Below are 17119 nucleotides of genomic sequence, written 5' to 3'. Positions count from 1 at the left end.
TTGAACTCACAGAGATTTCCTGTCTCTGTCTCCTGAGTGCTGGGATTAAAGGCGTGCGCCATCATCACCTGGCTAGATGTGGTTTTCTTAAATTATTTATTTTATGTGTATGGGTGTTGTCTATAGGTTTGTACTCTTAACTGCTGATTCATCTGTCCAGCCCTAGATCATTTTGTTACTGTGAATTTTTAGTTCTTACCCCCTTTATCCAGTATTGCTTCAGAAAAAGATGATATGCATGGAGTTTCACCCTTTTTCCTGTGCTGCTGAATGAATTCATCATGTTTACTTTGTGTTTTACTCATAAGTGTATGTTGTGATAGGTAAGATTTCATTTTCTAGTGCTTAACCGACAGGCACTTTTCTTAATCAACTATAGGTCAGCAGAATTGATGTGTTTCCCTTTTCCTCAGGCATACAGCTAACTGTCTTGCTTTGGTGACCTGCATGAATGAAGAGCACAAGTTAGCCTTCCTAAGGAAGATTTTCAGTAGTGACGAATTGGTGCATTTCAGATTGAGGTAAGCACGGGCTTCCTGGAGGTCTTCCGTGTGTTTTCTGTGTGGATTTCATGGAACTCTTTTTTTCTTTTTCTCTTAGGTTGTTAGAAGAGGCCCAGCTGCAGGACTTGGAGAAGGCCTTGGTTTTGGCTAACCCAAAAGCCTCCCTTTGGCACAAGGGAAAGGAGCCCCAGTATATTCAGGGACACCTTGTTTCAGCTGACCTCTCTTCCAGTGTGACAGCTGTCTGTGGTGTAGTGCTGCCCAAACAGCCATCCGGTCTTGGAGAACAGGTATTATAGCTCCAGTAGGTGCTTTGCTCTGTAAACCCTGAATATGCAGTTTCCTTGGTCAGGGTACATGAATCACGTGTAATCCACATTGAGTTTGCTAAAGTGCTGTTCCATTTTAGAAGTTATGGAGAATTAAAGATAAATTCACCTTGAGTTTCTCCTGAGTATGCCCTTCATCTCTTTTAAGTCTGAAATTAGAAATACAATGCCACCTGTGTTATGCTTTGAACTTTAGCAGAATTCAAAGCTGGGCATAGTTACACAAGCCTGTGGTTCCAGCTATTCAGTAGGCTGAGGCAGGAGGACTCTTGAGGCTAGCTTAAATAATACAGCCAGACTCTGTCTCAACAATAGAAAAGAACAAAACAATAAACCAAGGCTGGGGCTGAAACAGACTTAAGGACTGAGGATATAACTTGGTGGAAAAGCACTTGATTGGTTAGGCCAGGATGACTAGACAAAACAGGAGACTGAAGTTCTTACTGTACCTGAAAAAATCAGATGCATTGAAACATACACAATGCATTCTCTCAGTGCCCAGATTTTCTGTTATTCTGCAGACTGTGCACTCTTTTAGTATGTGTGTGTTTCTGTGTCTGTGCAAGAGATGCAGCTTAGTATGTACTTAACATGTAGCTAGATTGCTAGTTCACGCATTGTTGATCTTACAAAGTTGTACAAATTTTTATGTGTGGGTGTGTGTGCCTGAGTGTATGTTTTGTACACCACATGAGTGCAGAAGCCCTTGAAGGTCAGAGTTTGTGTTGAATACCCTGGAACTGTAGTTAGAGCATTGTTAATCTTAAGTATAAAATTATAGAATGTTGAAAGAGTAATAAAACAAAAACTACTGGTGATTGATGAGGCTCTGAAATTGATTTAGAAATTATCCTGGTGTTGCATGAATCTCAAATGGTCTTATTAATAAAAACCTGGAGCCAGATACTGGGGTAAATGCTGAAAGATCAGAGAGACAAAGGAACAAGCCACAGTGAATTTTCACCTTATCTACTCCATGAATCCCCTGACTGAGTCCTCAGCTAAAAGGGCTTTTAGTTCCTGTCTCCTCATGCCTTATATACCTTTCTCTGCCCAGCCATTTCATTTCCTATCTCAACCGTCTTAGTGCTGGGATTAATGGCGTGTGTGCTTCCCAAATACTGGGGTTAAAGGTTTGTGCCACCACTGCCTGGCTCTGTTTCTCCCCTAGATTGGATCAATCTCATGTAACCTAGTGTGGCCTTGAACTCACAGAGATCCAAGCTGATCTCTGCCCCCTGAGTGCTAGGATTAAAGGTGTGTGCCACCACTGCCTGAACTCCATGTTTTAACTCTGGCTGACTCTGTCCATTGATCTTCAGGCAAGTTTTATTAGAGTACAACAAAATATCATCACATCTGGGGCTGGAGAGATAGTGCCGATGTTAAGAGCGGTTACTGGGCCAAGTGTGGTGGTGCATGCCTTTAATCCTAGCACTCAAGAAGCAGAGACAGCCTTTGAGTTTGAGGTCAGCCAGAGCTACAGAGTAAGACCCTGTCTCAAACAAACAAAAGAGTGATTACTCCTCTTGCAGAGACCACAGTTCAGTGTTCAGCCTCTTCAGCAGTCACTGCTCACAGTTGCATGTGACTCCAGCTCCAGAGGACCTGAAGCCCTATTCTAGTCTTCATAGGCAGCAAGTACGCATGCGGGACACAGACGTACATACAAAATGCCCATACCCATAATATAAAATTATTTTAAAATTTAAAAAATAAAGACAGTACCTCATACCTTTGCTCTACATAAAAAATAATTTTAAAAATATGAAGAAATTATCCTGAATTTGGTTAACACACTTGTCATTATAATGTAAAGTCAGTAGAAGCATTGTTGCACAACTTGTGTCATTTGAGGGAAGGTCTCTTATTAAATAGTCTTTTTCTTTCTCACTTTTCTCCTTAGGCAAGTGACAGGAGTTCTTCACGGGACCAGGAACTGGCTCTGAAATCCTTTGTGTTGGTTGAGTCTGTGTGTAAAAATCTTCAGACCCTTGCTGTTGCAGTGGCTTCTCAGAATGCTGTGTTGCTGGAAGGGCCAATAGGAAGTGGCAAAACTTCCTTAGTTGAATATTTAGCTGCAGTGACAGGTAGAAGGAAACCACCTCAACTTCTCAAAGTCCAGCTGGGAGATCAGACGGACAGTAAGGTAAGTAAGTGGCAAGTATTGCTCGGTTGGGGTGTTTGCCGATATCAGCATTCTAACATTTATGCTAAGGAATGGTTATTGCCCGCCCTTTTGGCTTTTGGGGTAAGCTTTGTAAACCTCACATGCCTCCTTTCCTTGCTGAAATTTCACAGGACTTGTTCAAGGAAGTAGCCTTGATATCTAGGGTGTATGATTTCTCTAATTAACCTCTTTCCACAGATGCTACTGGGCATGTATCGTTGTACAGATGTCCCTGGAGAGTTTGTATGGCAACCTGGCACCCTGACACAGGCAGCCACAAAAGGCTATTGGATCCTTCTGGAGGATATTGACTATGCTCCCTTAGACGTGGTATGTCATCTTGCTAAACCCTTTGTTCTATACATCTTGTCTTTGAAGAACATTTTGTCCCCAGTGCCTGAGGATGGTTTGGTGTTCACTGTTTCACATGGAATGCTGTAGGAAGCTCTTTCATAGTTACCTGCCTAGTCTGACTTGAGAAATTGGGTTTCTTTGACTATCTCCTATTTCATAGAGTATTTATTAAATTTTGTGCTATTTCTTGTAATGATTGAGTACAGTGAGCAGTCTTACTACCTCTGGGCAATGGTTGGGAACTTGTGAGATCCTGCTTCCTAGATGTGGCAGCTGTGAACTAGGAGGATGAGGACAAATGAAGGGGAGATTATGTGCTTGCATCTGTCTGCTCAAGAAATAAATACTGATTGTGGTTTTTAGTTTGCTTCCTTCCTTCCTTCCTTCCTCCCTTCCTCCCCCTCCCCCCAACCCCCCCAGACAGAATTTCTCTGTGTAGCCCTGACTGTCCTGGCTCTGTAGACCAGGCTGGCCTCGAACTCACAGAGACCCACCTGCCTCTGCCTCCTGAGTGCTGGGATTAAAGGTGTGTGCCACCGCCGCCGCCCAGCATGTTTTGTTTTGAGACCCTTTTCATGGCATGGCTGTGAAATTTGCCATGTAGCCCATGCTGACCTTGGGTTGGCATTACTTTTGCTCTGAAATCCTTAAACTGTGACCAAAAAGATATACTAAGTATTAAGGTGTTTTTCTTTAGATAGGGTTTTTTGTTTGTTTGTTTTTTTGAGATTGATTTTAAATTTTTTATAAGATGAATCTTCAAGTTGAGTGAATGTTGAATTTTGCATACTAAAGAAGACAAAAAATAGTTATGTGTTGTGCATTACTGTCCCACCAAATTCAGCTTGTTCTGGCTCATTCTTTAAGACTTAGTGAATGTTTTTAGCTTTGGAGCAGATTCAGTGAATTCTTCTGAATTAAGCTTATCATGCTGTGTTTCTCTCACCTCTTGTAAGACCTTTGACTTCAAGTCCTGTTTGCAGCCTACTGTCTTGCTTGGTTCTGGGCCATCGTGAGCACTCTGTGAATAGTGAGTAAATAAGGTGTTGTGCTGGAGTGCAGATAACTCAGAAAATCCACATGCATTTGATTCCAATTTGAATTGTGAAAACTGGATGGAGTTTCATTTAAGGATATGTCCATCATTTGGAGACAGATAGTTTTTGTTTGTTGCTAACTTCTGTCTCACTGGTTTTATCAATGGGGTTTTGTGATTTAGGTTTCTGTGTTGATTCCTCTGCTGGAGAATGGAGAGCTTTTGATTCCTGGCCAAGGTGACTGTCTGAAAGTAGCTCCTACATTTCAATTATTTGCAACCAGAAGGTATGTGTAACTGACTGTTCCTATTCTGAAATCTCTTCTTGGTGCTGCATATTGGAGCCTCTATGAATATCCCCCAAAGTCCTGGGACATCAGGGAATGCCACACAACTTAGAAACACTTGAACTCAGTTTTCAGCTCTGTCACTTGTAGTCATAGTTGATAGAGCAAGGGACATTACCAGGCTTTTCCTTATACATTAGACAAAAATAATGACATGTTTTTGGGGCAGTGTGGTTAATGTGTAAGCATGTAGTTTGTCTAGAATAAACATTTAATATATATCCCCCTCATTCTGGAAATCTGTAATAATTTCCAAGTGTAGCTTTTGGTAACAAGCAGTCAACTTACTGTTAAACATGCTAATACCTTCAAGTATGTTTTGTTGAAGTCATTTATGCTTTGTAGAAGAGTCTTATCATTGAGATCCCAACACCCCGTGGCATTATTTGCAGTGATTTAAAAGTAATTTGGTAAAAATTCTATCATTCCTTTTTTTTAAAACTCATGGGTCAAATGGCAGACTGTAATTTTTTATTTGCCATACTTAACCTATTAGTATCTAGCATTAAAATGGCAGCTTTTATTTATGAGTCAGGAATTGTAAAGTAGTCACCCCATTTATCTATGATTTCACTTACCATAGTGAAATCATATGTTGGTAGGATTTAAAAATACTAAATGGAAAATTATGGAAATAAAAATCCATAACTTGGCCGGGCGGTGGTGGCGCACGCCTTTAATCCCAGCACTTGGGAGGCAGAGCCAGGCGGATCTTTGTGAGTTCGAGGCCAGCCTGGTCTAGAGAGCGAGATCCAGGAAAGGCGCAAAGCTGCACAGAGAAACCCTGTCTCGAAAAACCTAAAAAAAAAAAAAAAAAAAAAATCCATAACTTTTATAATATTGTTCTAATTGATTATTTTAGAGTTTTGTTGTAGAGACTTGCTGCATAATGCAGGCTGGCCTCAAACTCAGTTAACAGGCTTCAGTCTCTCTCAGGTATGAGGATAATATGTATTGACGCCATACCTGGCTTTATTTTTGTTTGTCATCTCTTGCTTTGCCTAGTCAATAAGACTTGACCATTGGTGTCTGTGTTTAGGTTTTGTACTGTCTGGTTTTAGTCATTCTTCATAGGTCATGGAGGTGTGCGCCACACACAAATGAAGTAGGTTGGCTCTAACTTGGAACGTTTTATGTGTCACTATTTGTATTTTCTCCTTTAAAATGCAGACTCTTGAGCTGTGGAGGAAGTTGGTATCGACCACTGAATAGTCATGCTACTATGCTAGACAAATACTGGACCAAAATTCACCTGGATAATCTGGACAAGAAAGACCTGAATGAGGTGTGCAGTTTTGGAGAATAAGAGTGCTTTTCATTTTTATTTTTCGTTATGAAAAATTCCAGAAGCTCCTCTTAGGTGGAAATAGAAGGAGTGGTACACAGGAGCATCCCTAATTGAAATATCTCAAGTTTTTGTTTCTGTCCTTTTTTTTTTTTTTTTTTTTTTTGAGTTCAGGAAAAGATATTTAATACCCTGGAACTAAAGAAAGATAGTGCGTTTTTAAAATAGCTATTATGGAATGTTAATCTCAGCACAAACATAACATATTCTCAGACTCTTTTTGGGGGTGGGGGTGGGAGTTTCCTCTGTGTAGTCCTGGCTGTTTTTTTTTTTTTTTAAGATTTATTTATTTGTGTATTTTATGCATATGAGTGCTCTACTTCCACGTGTTCCTCCGTAACAGAAGAGGGCACCAGATCCCATATTAGATGGCTGTGAGCCACCATGTGGTTGCTGAGAATTGAACTCAGGACCTCTGGACGAGCAGCCAGTGCTTTTAACCACTGAGTCATCTCTCTAGCCCATCCTGGCTATTAAACACACAGAGATCCGCTTGCCTCTGCCTCCCAAGTGCTAGGATTCAAGGCATGCGCCACCATGACTGCTATTTTCTCAAACTTTATGTCCCAGTTTTATCTTGAATCTGGCCTGTATTCTCTGGCAATGCCTGCTCAGGCACTTGTTACTGACAGGCTCATTTTCTGACCACATGGTTTTCAGACAAGACAGGTGAACTCAGGGTTCCTTTTTTGTTTTAATTCTCCTGTCAAACAGATGTGAGTAAACACATCGACATTTTATAAAGCCTTGGAACCCGATGTACAAATGTGAAGCGCTCGCTCTACTGCAGTGTTAAGTAGCTATTGAAATGACGAGGACTAGACAATGTGCTTTCAACTTCTGCTTTCTACCTTTTAAAACTGAACTGCTTTTTTATCACTTCGTTTGTGATCTGCTTTAATTTTCTTTCTTATATAACTTTTACATATTTTTATTTCTTATATAAGATTATATAATGAAGCTTATACAGTTATATTCAGGATTACACAAAGTGGTACCTGAGGAATTCTTTAATTTAGGTACTTGGGTACCTATGGTTTGGTTATTTGGGTATCTGGCTTTTGTTCTCTAAACTAGTTTAGGTGGCTAGATTGTCATAATTTAGTAAAAGTCGTTGGGGGAAGTCATGGAATTTAAGTATGGTGAATGGATGGAGGCCAGGTGAGGGTACAGATTATTGTGCTTGGTGAAGATTACAGATTTTATGGAGAAACCTATTTTCTGGTTGACTAATGTCAGCAGTTGTTGTGTGCTCCCCATCCCCGTGCTCGGGCTGGGGCCCAGGTCTTACCCAGACCAGGGCAACATTCTGCTGCTGAATTGCATGTCCAGTGTGATAGGTCCTTTTAAGAGTCTCTCCTGGCTGTTAAAGTTTCTTTCTTTTTCTCCCCCGGAATCAGGTTCTTCAGAGCAGATATCCAAGCCTTTTGGCCGAAACTAATTACTTACTAGACATTTACATTGAGCTTACTGGAGAAAAACATTGCTGTCCAAGTGATAGTTCTGTTGGCTATGAACAGGCACCACAGGAAGTTTCAAGAGAAAACAGAAGAATGGTCCATGAAGGAAGAGAATTATCTTTAAGGTACCGGACTACATACTGCTTTCAGTTGATAAGTTAAAAACGGCTTTGCTGGAAACTTCTTCCAATTAGAAGTAGGATGATCCTGACAAGTCAGGTTTACAGATTGAAACTATGGGTTGTATCATGAGATCAGATCCCCTTTGAGCTGGGTAGGGCAAATGCATGTAATCATAGCATCCTAAGTGCCTGAGGCAGGAAGATCTTCCAGGCCAGGCTGTATAGCCAAACTGGGATACAGAGCTCACATAGCTCAGAAACACAGGTTTAAAAATTAACTTAAATGGTTGCCTTAATCATTCTCTCAGTAGAAACCTTTTCTTAATAGGTCTTGGGTGGGGGGCACTTGAGACAGTCTCTCTGTAGCACTGGCTGTCCTGGAACTCATTTTGTAGACCATGCTGGCTTGAACTCACAGAAATCCACCTGCCTCTGCCTCTTGAGTGAGAGAAAGGTGTGTTTCACCACATCTGGCCTTTCTTTTTTTTTTTTCCCGAGACAGGGTTTCTCTGTGTAGCTTTGCGCCTTTCCTGGAACTCACTTGGTAGCCCAGGCTGGCCTCGAACTCACAGAGATCCGCCTGGCTCTGCCTCCCGAGTGCTGGGATTAAAGGCGTGCGCCACCACTGCCCGGCACATCTGGCCTTTCTTAAGGTCTGAAGTAAGCCTTCTGGATTTGCTCCATATAATGAATTCTGTGTCTCAGTTCTCCATTCTCAATGGAGATTAGGAGTGAGTAGGTCCCCTGAATTTGGTAGTATTTAGTCTATTTCCTTTCTTGTTATGAGTATGGGAGAAATGGGTATGGTTAAGGACTTAACCTCTATTACTTTCTCCTTCACATTGGTTAGAATAATAGAGACATTTTAGTCATCAGATAACCTGAGATGTAAGAGAGCTAAATAACCTGTTATGTTTTTAGCCTATATTTTTTTGTTTGCTTGCTTTTAAGGGATCTCCTGAATTGGTGTAATAGAGTTGCTTATGGTTTTGACAGTACATCTTCATCAGCTTCGTTACATGTTTTTCAGGAGGTAAGATGTTGTTGGTTGTCTTCTCTGTGGCTGCCAGTTTCTCTAGGTACAGTTTACTTCCCTTAGCCATGTAGTTCGAGCTGCTTGCAGCTAATCAGATGTAATGAATGACTTACCTTTAAACAGGGTGTTACTCTAGAAGAGGTAAGGTTTTACAGTCAACAGTGAGGGGAAAGCTTGACTAAATGGGTTGGTGTGGTACAGCACAGTGCCTCTAGAGCTTTGGTCTTTGTATCTGTACCATCTCTTCACATCTGTATCTTGGGGTTAGAGAAGTATGTGGGAGCTATAAAATGTGATGTACAAAGTGAAAATTGGGGTGTGTGTGTGTGTGTGTGTGTGTGTGTGTCTGTGAGGCCCTTTAGGAGTAGGGCTTTGTTAATTCCCTAGGAACAAAGTAGCCTTCCTGAAAATAACAGACTCCTAAAACACTGACTAACTTTGACTATAAGGTGTTGTGGTTTCTTTTTTGAGGTTGAAAAGAGGACTACAACTCAGTTTGGTTTGCATTCTATTATGTATGTGCTAAAGTTACTTTGAGTAGAAAGCAGCTTCCTTTGGAGTTTGTACTTTATACTTTCTGAACCTTGAAATGCTGTGTGGCTTCCTTTTTCTTTTTTTTGGGGGGGCAGGGGGGATTGGAGACAGAATTTCTCTGTGTAGCCCTGGCTGTCCTGGAACTTGCTCTGTAGACCAGGCTGGCTTTGAACTCAGATCCTTCTGCCTCTGCCTCCCGAGTGCTGAGATTAAAGGCATGCATCACCACCACCTGGCAATGACATTTTTACTTTTATCCATCATTTTCCAATAAAAATTCTTTTCTTATTCTCCCAAACTTCTCATTTCTTATATGTAAATTCAGTTTTGTCCCTTTCTGGTTAAAATTGAGATGGACAGCAGGACAGCAAAGCCCTGTCTTTTTTCCTTTGTTTTTAGTTTAGTTTAGTTTTGTGAGGGTGGGTGGGTGTGACATAGCATTTATGTGGAAGTCAGAGAACAACTTTGATTCCAGAGATCAAGTTTAGGTTTAGACGGTATGAGCCCATCTCGCTGGTTCTAAATGGGTAAATGAACTGAACATACAGCTGTTTTCTTGTTTGTTTGTTTGTTTGTTTTTAATCATTGTATCCCATACTGTCCTGAAATTGATTGTGTAGCACAGGATGACCTGGCTCTTTATTGCCCCCCGCCTCCTGAGTGCTAGGTTTATAGGCATGCGCCACTACACTCAGTTTTATGTTGCTGGAAATGGAAAGTGGTGCTTCTTACATGCCTAGAAATCACTCTCGCAGCTGAACCATGTCTCAAGCTTACTTTCTGTTAAAGATTTATTTATTTATTATGTATATAGTGTTTGCCTGAATGTATGCCTGAATGACAAAAGAGGGCACCAGATCTTGTACATGGTTGCAAGCCACCATGTGGTTGTGGGGAATTGAACCTGGTCCTCTGGAAAAGTAGCCAGTGCTCTTAACCTCTGAGCCATCTCTCCAGCCCCAATTGCCTTCTATTTTTTATATGTGTTTTTTTTTTTGTTGTGTAGCCTGGGCTGGTCTTCAGTTTGCCACTCTCCTGTCTCAGTCTCCCCAAGGATGAGATTACAGGTGTGTGTGTGTGTGTGTGTGTGTGTGTGTGTGTGTGTGTGTGTGTGTGTGTTTAAACCCCCCTCCCTTTTTAAAGCTAGGCATAGTAGCATAGGCATATAGTCTCAGTTTGTGAGGTTCAGGCAAGAATATCACTTGTTCCCAGGATTTTGGCATAATTTTTTGCCACATTGTGAGAACCTGTCTGGTTTCTTTGTTTGTTTGAAGTTAAATAATTTTGAAGATCTGTTTTTATTTCATGAGTATGGATATTTTCCTGTGTGTGTGTGTGTGTGTGCGTGTGCGTGTCCGTCCGTCTGTCTGTCTGTCTGTGCAGGTTCATGGATATGATTGCAGGTGCCCACAAAGGCCAGAAAAATGGCATTGGATCCTCTGGTGCTGGAGTTACAGGCAGTTGTGAGGTGTCCAACATTAGTGCTGGGACCTGAATTCTGGTCCTCTGCTAGAGCAGGATCACTGAGCCATCTCCCTAGCCCAACGTGTTACTCTTAAATCAGTTGACATCTCCCTCGGTTCTTCTAATAGGCTCTGGACTGTTTCACTGCCATGCTCTCTGAGCCAACAAAAAAACTGAAAATGGCAGAAATTATTGGAAGCAAACTGAACATTTCCAAGAAAAAGGTATGTGCTGCCCTTTACCCTGCGTGCTGGAAGAAGGCTGGGCTGCCGGGCTGGGTGAGCTCCGGTCCCTGCCAAAGGTGGCCTTTGCAGTGTTGATTCCTCTTTAGACATTAATGATCCATTACTACCTGTCAGGATGGAAACTTCCAGTGTAACTCTCTGGTGTCCTACGTTCTTAGAGTGAGTTTACTCCGGTCACGGATATCACAGAGGCCTTGTTCTCTGGTGTCTTCGTGATCAGTTTGTTTTCAGGCCAAGAATGGTCTCAGTAACACCTTAGTCTATGCCTCATTGTACAGATTTTTCTTCCTTACTGTTTGAATATTATGTATTTATTTATATTTTTAGACAGTGTCTCACTGTGTAGCTCTTTTTGGCCTGGAGCGTACAGATCTGCCTTCCTCTGCCTCCACAGTGCTGGGAATAAAGATGTGTGCCACCATCCCCAGCCTTTTGTTTTTCCTTAAAAATGCAAAGAAAATAGTTCCAATCAATGGTTCAACACAAGATTGATTTTATTTTTTAGATCAAGATATGTGTTTTTGAGTGGCTGAGATTGTAACCCAGTGGTAGTATGTGTGTTGAACATTCATGAGGTCCTGGATTTGGTGTACAGAGGGGAGAGCTATGTAGTTTTTACAAGGGATAAGCCTTTGAGCAGTGGTATTGGTATAGTTGAAGCCTGCAGAAATGTCTGAGTTAATCAAGGCGTTCTTACTTGAAACCTCATGTCAGTGATGATAATAGTAAAGAAATTTGTTGAGCTTTTGCAGTAGTAGGGGTGGTTTAGCCTCAGAACATGGAGTACCCTCCTGAAAAGAACTTAACTGGTAAGTGTGTTCATCATAGCAAGGGGCATGAAACCACCATGATTGGGTTAGAAGGATCAGTGTTTCCTCTACTGATTGGTGCAGGCAGGGGCTCTCTTAAGAATTTTGCCTAATTTATTCTTGGCCCAAACCTGAGCTTTACTCTGGGTTCTTTAAGTGATAAGGTAAGATGAATGGCTATTCTGTAGACTTTCAGGAGCCTCTGCTGCAGCTTTTCTTTCTCTCAGACAGACCTTGGATTCTTACTGTACATTAGAAATGTAAAGCTGACGAGAGCATAGTGAAAAGCAATGTATGTTTTGTTAGGAGTGGGTTTTTTCTATGGCTCTTGGTAAATGTCAGTGTGTTCAGTTTATCTAGGCAGAGGCCTAAGGCTTATTTGAGTGAGTGAAAGGTTCCGTTATAGTTCTTTCCCTGTTGCTATGATACAGTCCCCTGACAAAGCAACTTCAGAGAGGAAGGGTTTATTTTGGTCACAGTGCCCGGTGAGAGCCCCTTCAAGGCAGGAAAATGACAGAGACAGGAGCTTGGGAGAGCTGGTCAGAGTGCGTCTACAGTCAAGAGCCAGCAAGGAGTACTGTAAGGTTGATATTCAGCTTGCCTTCATTTATGCAGTCAGGCACCTACCCAGAGAATAGTCCTGCCCAGAGTCAAGATGGATCTTCTCACTTCCATTAACATAATCAGGACAATCCTTGTCTTCACAGGCATGGCCAGAGACTTTGTCTTCTGGGTAATGCTAAATTCAGTCAGGTTGGCAATTAACACTAACTGTCTTTGGTACCACTTCTTGGATGTGTGGTCAGGGTTTAAATAAGCATTTAAAAAACTTGGAATGTAAAAGAAACCCTTGATATAATGCTAACTTGGGTTTCTTGGAAGTAGACACTGCTTTCATGGTGGAGGGCTGATGAGAAGGGTACATTTAAGGTACTTTGGCTAAGGAAATGTTTTAAAAGCAGGCAGGTTTTTAACTTAGTTGAAATCTTTCTCTCCCACAGGCTGAATTTTTCTGTAAACTTTATAAACCGGAAATTGTCATTAATGAGTTAGATGTTCAAGTAGGTCGAGTGCGGCTTTTGCGGAAACAGAGTGAAGCTGTTCACATACAGAAGTAAGTAGAGTTCACAAGTCTGCATGTTGTATCTGAACAAAGCATGCCTGGGCCATATTCCTCCAGTTAGATGCATGTTGAGGAATAATCATTTCCCAAAATAGGTTCTGGGAACTGGATCTTAATAGCCGCTAGCAGCTTGGAACTAATAGGGGTCCTTGATCTGATTTACTACAGTTTATTTAGTGAAATAAAGCTCAAGTGGACATCAGGCTATACTGGTGTGTAAATTCCTTGATGGCTAGTATCATATAAAATTCTAAATAATGTGTATTAGAAATGTGTTTTTGACATTGTGCTATTTGAGTTGTAGTCAATCACACTAGCCATTGAAGTAAAGGCCCACCACAATGTAATATGACCTTAGTTTAACTAAATCTCCCTTGTTCTGTCTCAAGTCATATTCACAGATTCTGTTTAGACTCAACTTCGGGGGAAGACAGTTTTAACATGTTATAATTATGTATTATTATTTGAATACTTCCAAGATACATTTATTTTGTTGTATATCTGTATGATGTGTGTATGTGGTTTTGTGTGCTATGGCATGCAGTGTAAAGATCACAGGACCACTTTGGGGAGTCATTTCTTTTCCTTCCACCACTTTGGTTTCAAGGGATCAAACTCTGGTTGTTAGGCTTTCATCATGGACAGTAAATAGCTTTAACCCTGAGCCATTCTCCAGCCCCTGTGTAGGTGAGGAATTGAGGCTAATGTAGACAGTGACTTGTTCAAGAATGTGCAATGCAGGTTATGTCTTAGGCTTGGGTGTGCAGAACCTAGCATCTTAACCACAGCTGTTACCTCATTATGTGTGACCTGTACCAGCTGAACGAATGTTTAGTGTTTGCAGAGCAGCGTAGATTTGTAGTTTGTATGTTCTAAGAATGTGGTACAATATGAAGACAATTACTCTGGGATATTTTCTCACTTTCCTTTGGGTTGGTTTTTATATCCAACACTAAGAAAAGCTTGAAGCTCACATGTTTGTTTTTCCCTTTTATTTCCTTTATTTCACTTCTGGGACTTGCACAAGCTAGGCAAGCACTGTATACCGAGCTACATTCCTGGTTATTACGTGTGAAGTAGGATATTTTTAGATGGCCTGGCTGCCCTGAAACTTACCATTCTGCTTCGGCGTCCTGCCTGGCCTGGCTCGCTTGTCGACCAACCTTTCCTCTTCCTAGGAAGAAGTGCACTTTGGCTGCTACTCGCCCGTCCTCCGTTCTCCTTGAGCAGCTTGCAGTGTGTGTCAGTCAAGGGGAGCCTGTGTTGTTAGTGGGAGAGACCGGAGCTGGGAAAACGTCTGCTGTCCAGCACTTGGCTCGTGCCACAGGTACCTGAGAGGCTTGGGGGCCAAGAGGAGGGCATAGGCCCTAACCTGTAGGACTGGCCTCAGACTTGGGCTCTTCTTGCCTTAACTGCCTGTGTGCTTGGATTGTAGGCATGCGTCGCCATGCCTGGTTTTATGTTTTTCTTTTAAATAGTAAATCTAAGGATATTAAAGTTTAAAGTGGACTTACTCTACTTACAATTGGTTTTCTTGGAAATAACCACTATTAACAGATTGGCTTTATCTTAATTACTTTATTGTCTATATACACACAAGCACAGGCATGCATATATGTATATATTGTTTCAAAATAAATAAAATTATACTCAGATGTATATATGCCACACATATTGCTTTTCTTTTCTTGTGGAGCCCAGGTTGACCTCCTGCTTATGAGTCTGGTGATCCTTCTGCCTCTGCCTTCTTGGATAACATTACAGGTAGGTAGCGAGACATGCTTATATTTGTGCTGTTTGTGCTTAATTTAGTTTATTAGATGGCCAAGTAGCATTTTACACTCTGGATATTGATTTAGTCCTAATTTATAGGCATCAGTTTATTGAAGGATCTTTTTGTTTGTTTGTTTGCTTTTTGGTTTTTGTGTTTTCAAGAGAGGGTCTCACTATGTAGCTCTGGCTGTCCTGGAACTCACTATGTTGACCAGGCTGGCCTCAAATTCAACAGAGTCACCTGCCTCTGCCTCCAGAGTTCTGGGATTAAAGATGTGTACCACCATCACCCAGTTGGAGGATCTTTTTGTTGGTTACAATTTTTATGAATTCTAAGACTTCTGAAATTAATTGAGAAGGTCAAAGAAAATGCATTTGTGAAAACTTGCTCTGCCTTCTTAAGGAATGCATTGTAATTTTTCATTAAGCTTTTTTTTTTTCCCTGTTTTTTGAAAAAAACTTGTCCCTATGTAGCCATGACGGGTGTGGAGCTCACTTTGTAGACCAGGCTGGCCTGGAACTCACAGCGGTCTGCCTGGGATTGAAGGCATGCACTATCACGATCTGGCTCCTTTAAATGTCTGAAGTAATTCTTTTCCTTTGTTTCTTAAAGGTCATCATTTGAGAGTTGTCAATATGAATCAACAAAGCGACACCGCAGACTTACTTGGAGGGTCAGTGTGGTTCAAAAACTATGAAATACTACATTGTGTTTACAACTAGAACTGGAGAATACTGTTTTCCTACAAAAGTCAAATCTGTCCTGCTTGGAGGTTATGCAAAGACCTGGGCCCCTCCCCCCATCATAATATAGTTGGTTTTTTAAGACAGGGTGTCAATGTATAGTCCTGGCTGGCCTGGAACTAACCATATAGACCGAGATGGCCTCTAACTCATCGGCCTGCCTCTGCCTCTCTAGACTAAAGGTACAAAAGACATGTGCCGCTATGCCTGGTGGGCAGCACAGCATTGGACTAATTTGTCGGTGTATGAGCTTGAGGGCACATGTGTGCCATCGGGCACATGTGGAAGGCAGAAAACAAGTTGCATTGCATAGTATTAGATTAATTTTATTTGTGTGTGCTTGGAGGTGCATATCTGCCACAGCAGGAAAACAATTTACCTGAGTTCATTTTCTCTCATACCCTCTGAATGCTGAAATCGTCACGTTAGGCAGCAAGTACCTTTACCCACTGAGCCATCTCATTGGCCCCTCTTAAATTAAATGACACTTGAAGTCCTTGTGTTCAATGGAATGTTTCAATTATTAAATAAATACATAAGTTATTTATTGTTCTTTTGTTTTTTGGGGCAGGGTCTCTCTGTAGTCTTGGCTAGCCTAGAACTCACTATGTAGACCAGACCGGCTTTGAACTCAGAGAGCCACCAACCCCTGCTAAGATTAAAGGCCTGTGCTACCAGGCTTGCCTCAAAGTTAATGCTCTTAATGGAGAACGTTTAAAAAAAGCAGAAGGTTTATGTCACCCAATGCTTCTGTTGATCCAAGGAGGCAGTTTTAGAGTCTTAATCCCTGGTCTACATAAATGTTTTTGCAGGTCTGCTTTTTAACCAGGCATGTCTATAATACTATCTACTTTTATCTAAAGATGTCTAGATATGTTTTTGTTTAAATGTGTCTTCAGCAGTTTGCAGTTTATGAGTATTCTTAACACAAATGACATTAGTCTTGCATCATTGAATGTGGCCTGAGTCCTTCTCTTCTAAGAATTGGTAGTATGCCAGCCATGGTAAGGAGGATGGTTTTGTTCTATCTTTTCCCTATTGTTCTGAGGGTTTAACCCTCTAGTGCCTTGCTTATAAAAGGTAAGTACACCAATATATCGAGCATATAGAAGTCTGTCTATACCCTGATGGCAGTGAAGAATTTGAACCAGTGCATCTTAAACTATAGTTTTGTCTGGTTCCAACTTGGTAAATAGAAGATATCTTTTTTCCCCCTGTGTTTAACGCACTACTCTGTTACCAAAGGAAAACGTTACATTTTTGTGTAGGTGGAAACATGACTTATTTTCTGTAATTAGGTCTTTTAATTTGTGTGACTACCTTATTTAAAAATCATTGTGTATAAAATGAGAAGGCCAAAAGTAATTTTGAAAACAAATACAGAAATGAGAAACAAAATTCAGTAGTAGTCAACGAGATATGGTATTATCCTAGGCTGGAGAGATGGCTCAGAGGTTAAGGGCACTGGCTGTTCTTCCAGAGGTCCTGAGTTCAATTTCCAACAACCACATGGTGGCTCACAACCATCTACAATGAGATCTGGTGCCCTCTTCTAGTGTGCAGGCATACATGCAGGCAGAATACTGTACACATAATAAATAAATAAATCTTTAACAGAAAGAAGATGATGATATCCTATTCCTAGGATGTATAATTAGTTTCATGTTTTATAGCCACGCTGAATACATTTAAATATAACAAATACTGTATTAAATATGTAAGGTT

General features: G+C 41.1%; 1 protein-coding gene across 1 annotated transcript in view; it reads left to right on the top strand.

Annotated features, from left to right (window-relative positions):
• The window catches only part of Mdn1 (midasin AAA ATPase 1), a 147377-nt gene that overhangs the window by 17373 nt on the left and 112885 nt on the right, over positions 1-17119 (top strand). The window contains exons 4-15 of the mRNA XM_052714956.1: positions 414-521; positions 601-793; positions 2739-2981; positions 3201-3332; positions 4576-4679; positions 5910-6024; positions 7485-7669; positions 8618-8699; positions 10829-10924; positions 12756-12868; positions 14056-14204; positions 15264-15324. Coding sequence (XP_052570916.1) covers positions 414-521; positions 601-793; positions 2739-2981; positions 3201-3332; positions 4576-4679; positions 5910-6024; positions 7485-7669; positions 8618-8699; positions 10829-10924; positions 12756-12868; positions 14056-14204; positions 15264-15324 — 1581 coding nt within the window. The remainder of the gene's footprint in view (positions 1-413; positions 522-600; positions 794-2738; positions 2982-3200; positions 3333-4575; positions 4680-5909; positions 6025-7484; positions 7670-8617; positions 8700-10828; positions 10925-12755; positions 12869-14055; positions 14205-15263; positions 15325-17119) is intronic.

This window comes from Peromyscus californicus, unplaced genomic scaffold (assembly GCF_007827085.1).
Source record: "Peromyscus californicus insignis strain IS unplaced genomic scaffold, ASM782708v3 Scaffold_5__1_contigs__length_169319896, whole genome shotgun sequence".
Lineage (NCBI taxonomy): Eukaryota > Metazoa > Chordata > Mammalia > Rodentia > Cricetidae > Peromyscus > Peromyscus californicus.
Note: the sequence above shows the minus strand (reverse complement) of the source record. Positions and strands in the feature narration are given on the sequence as shown.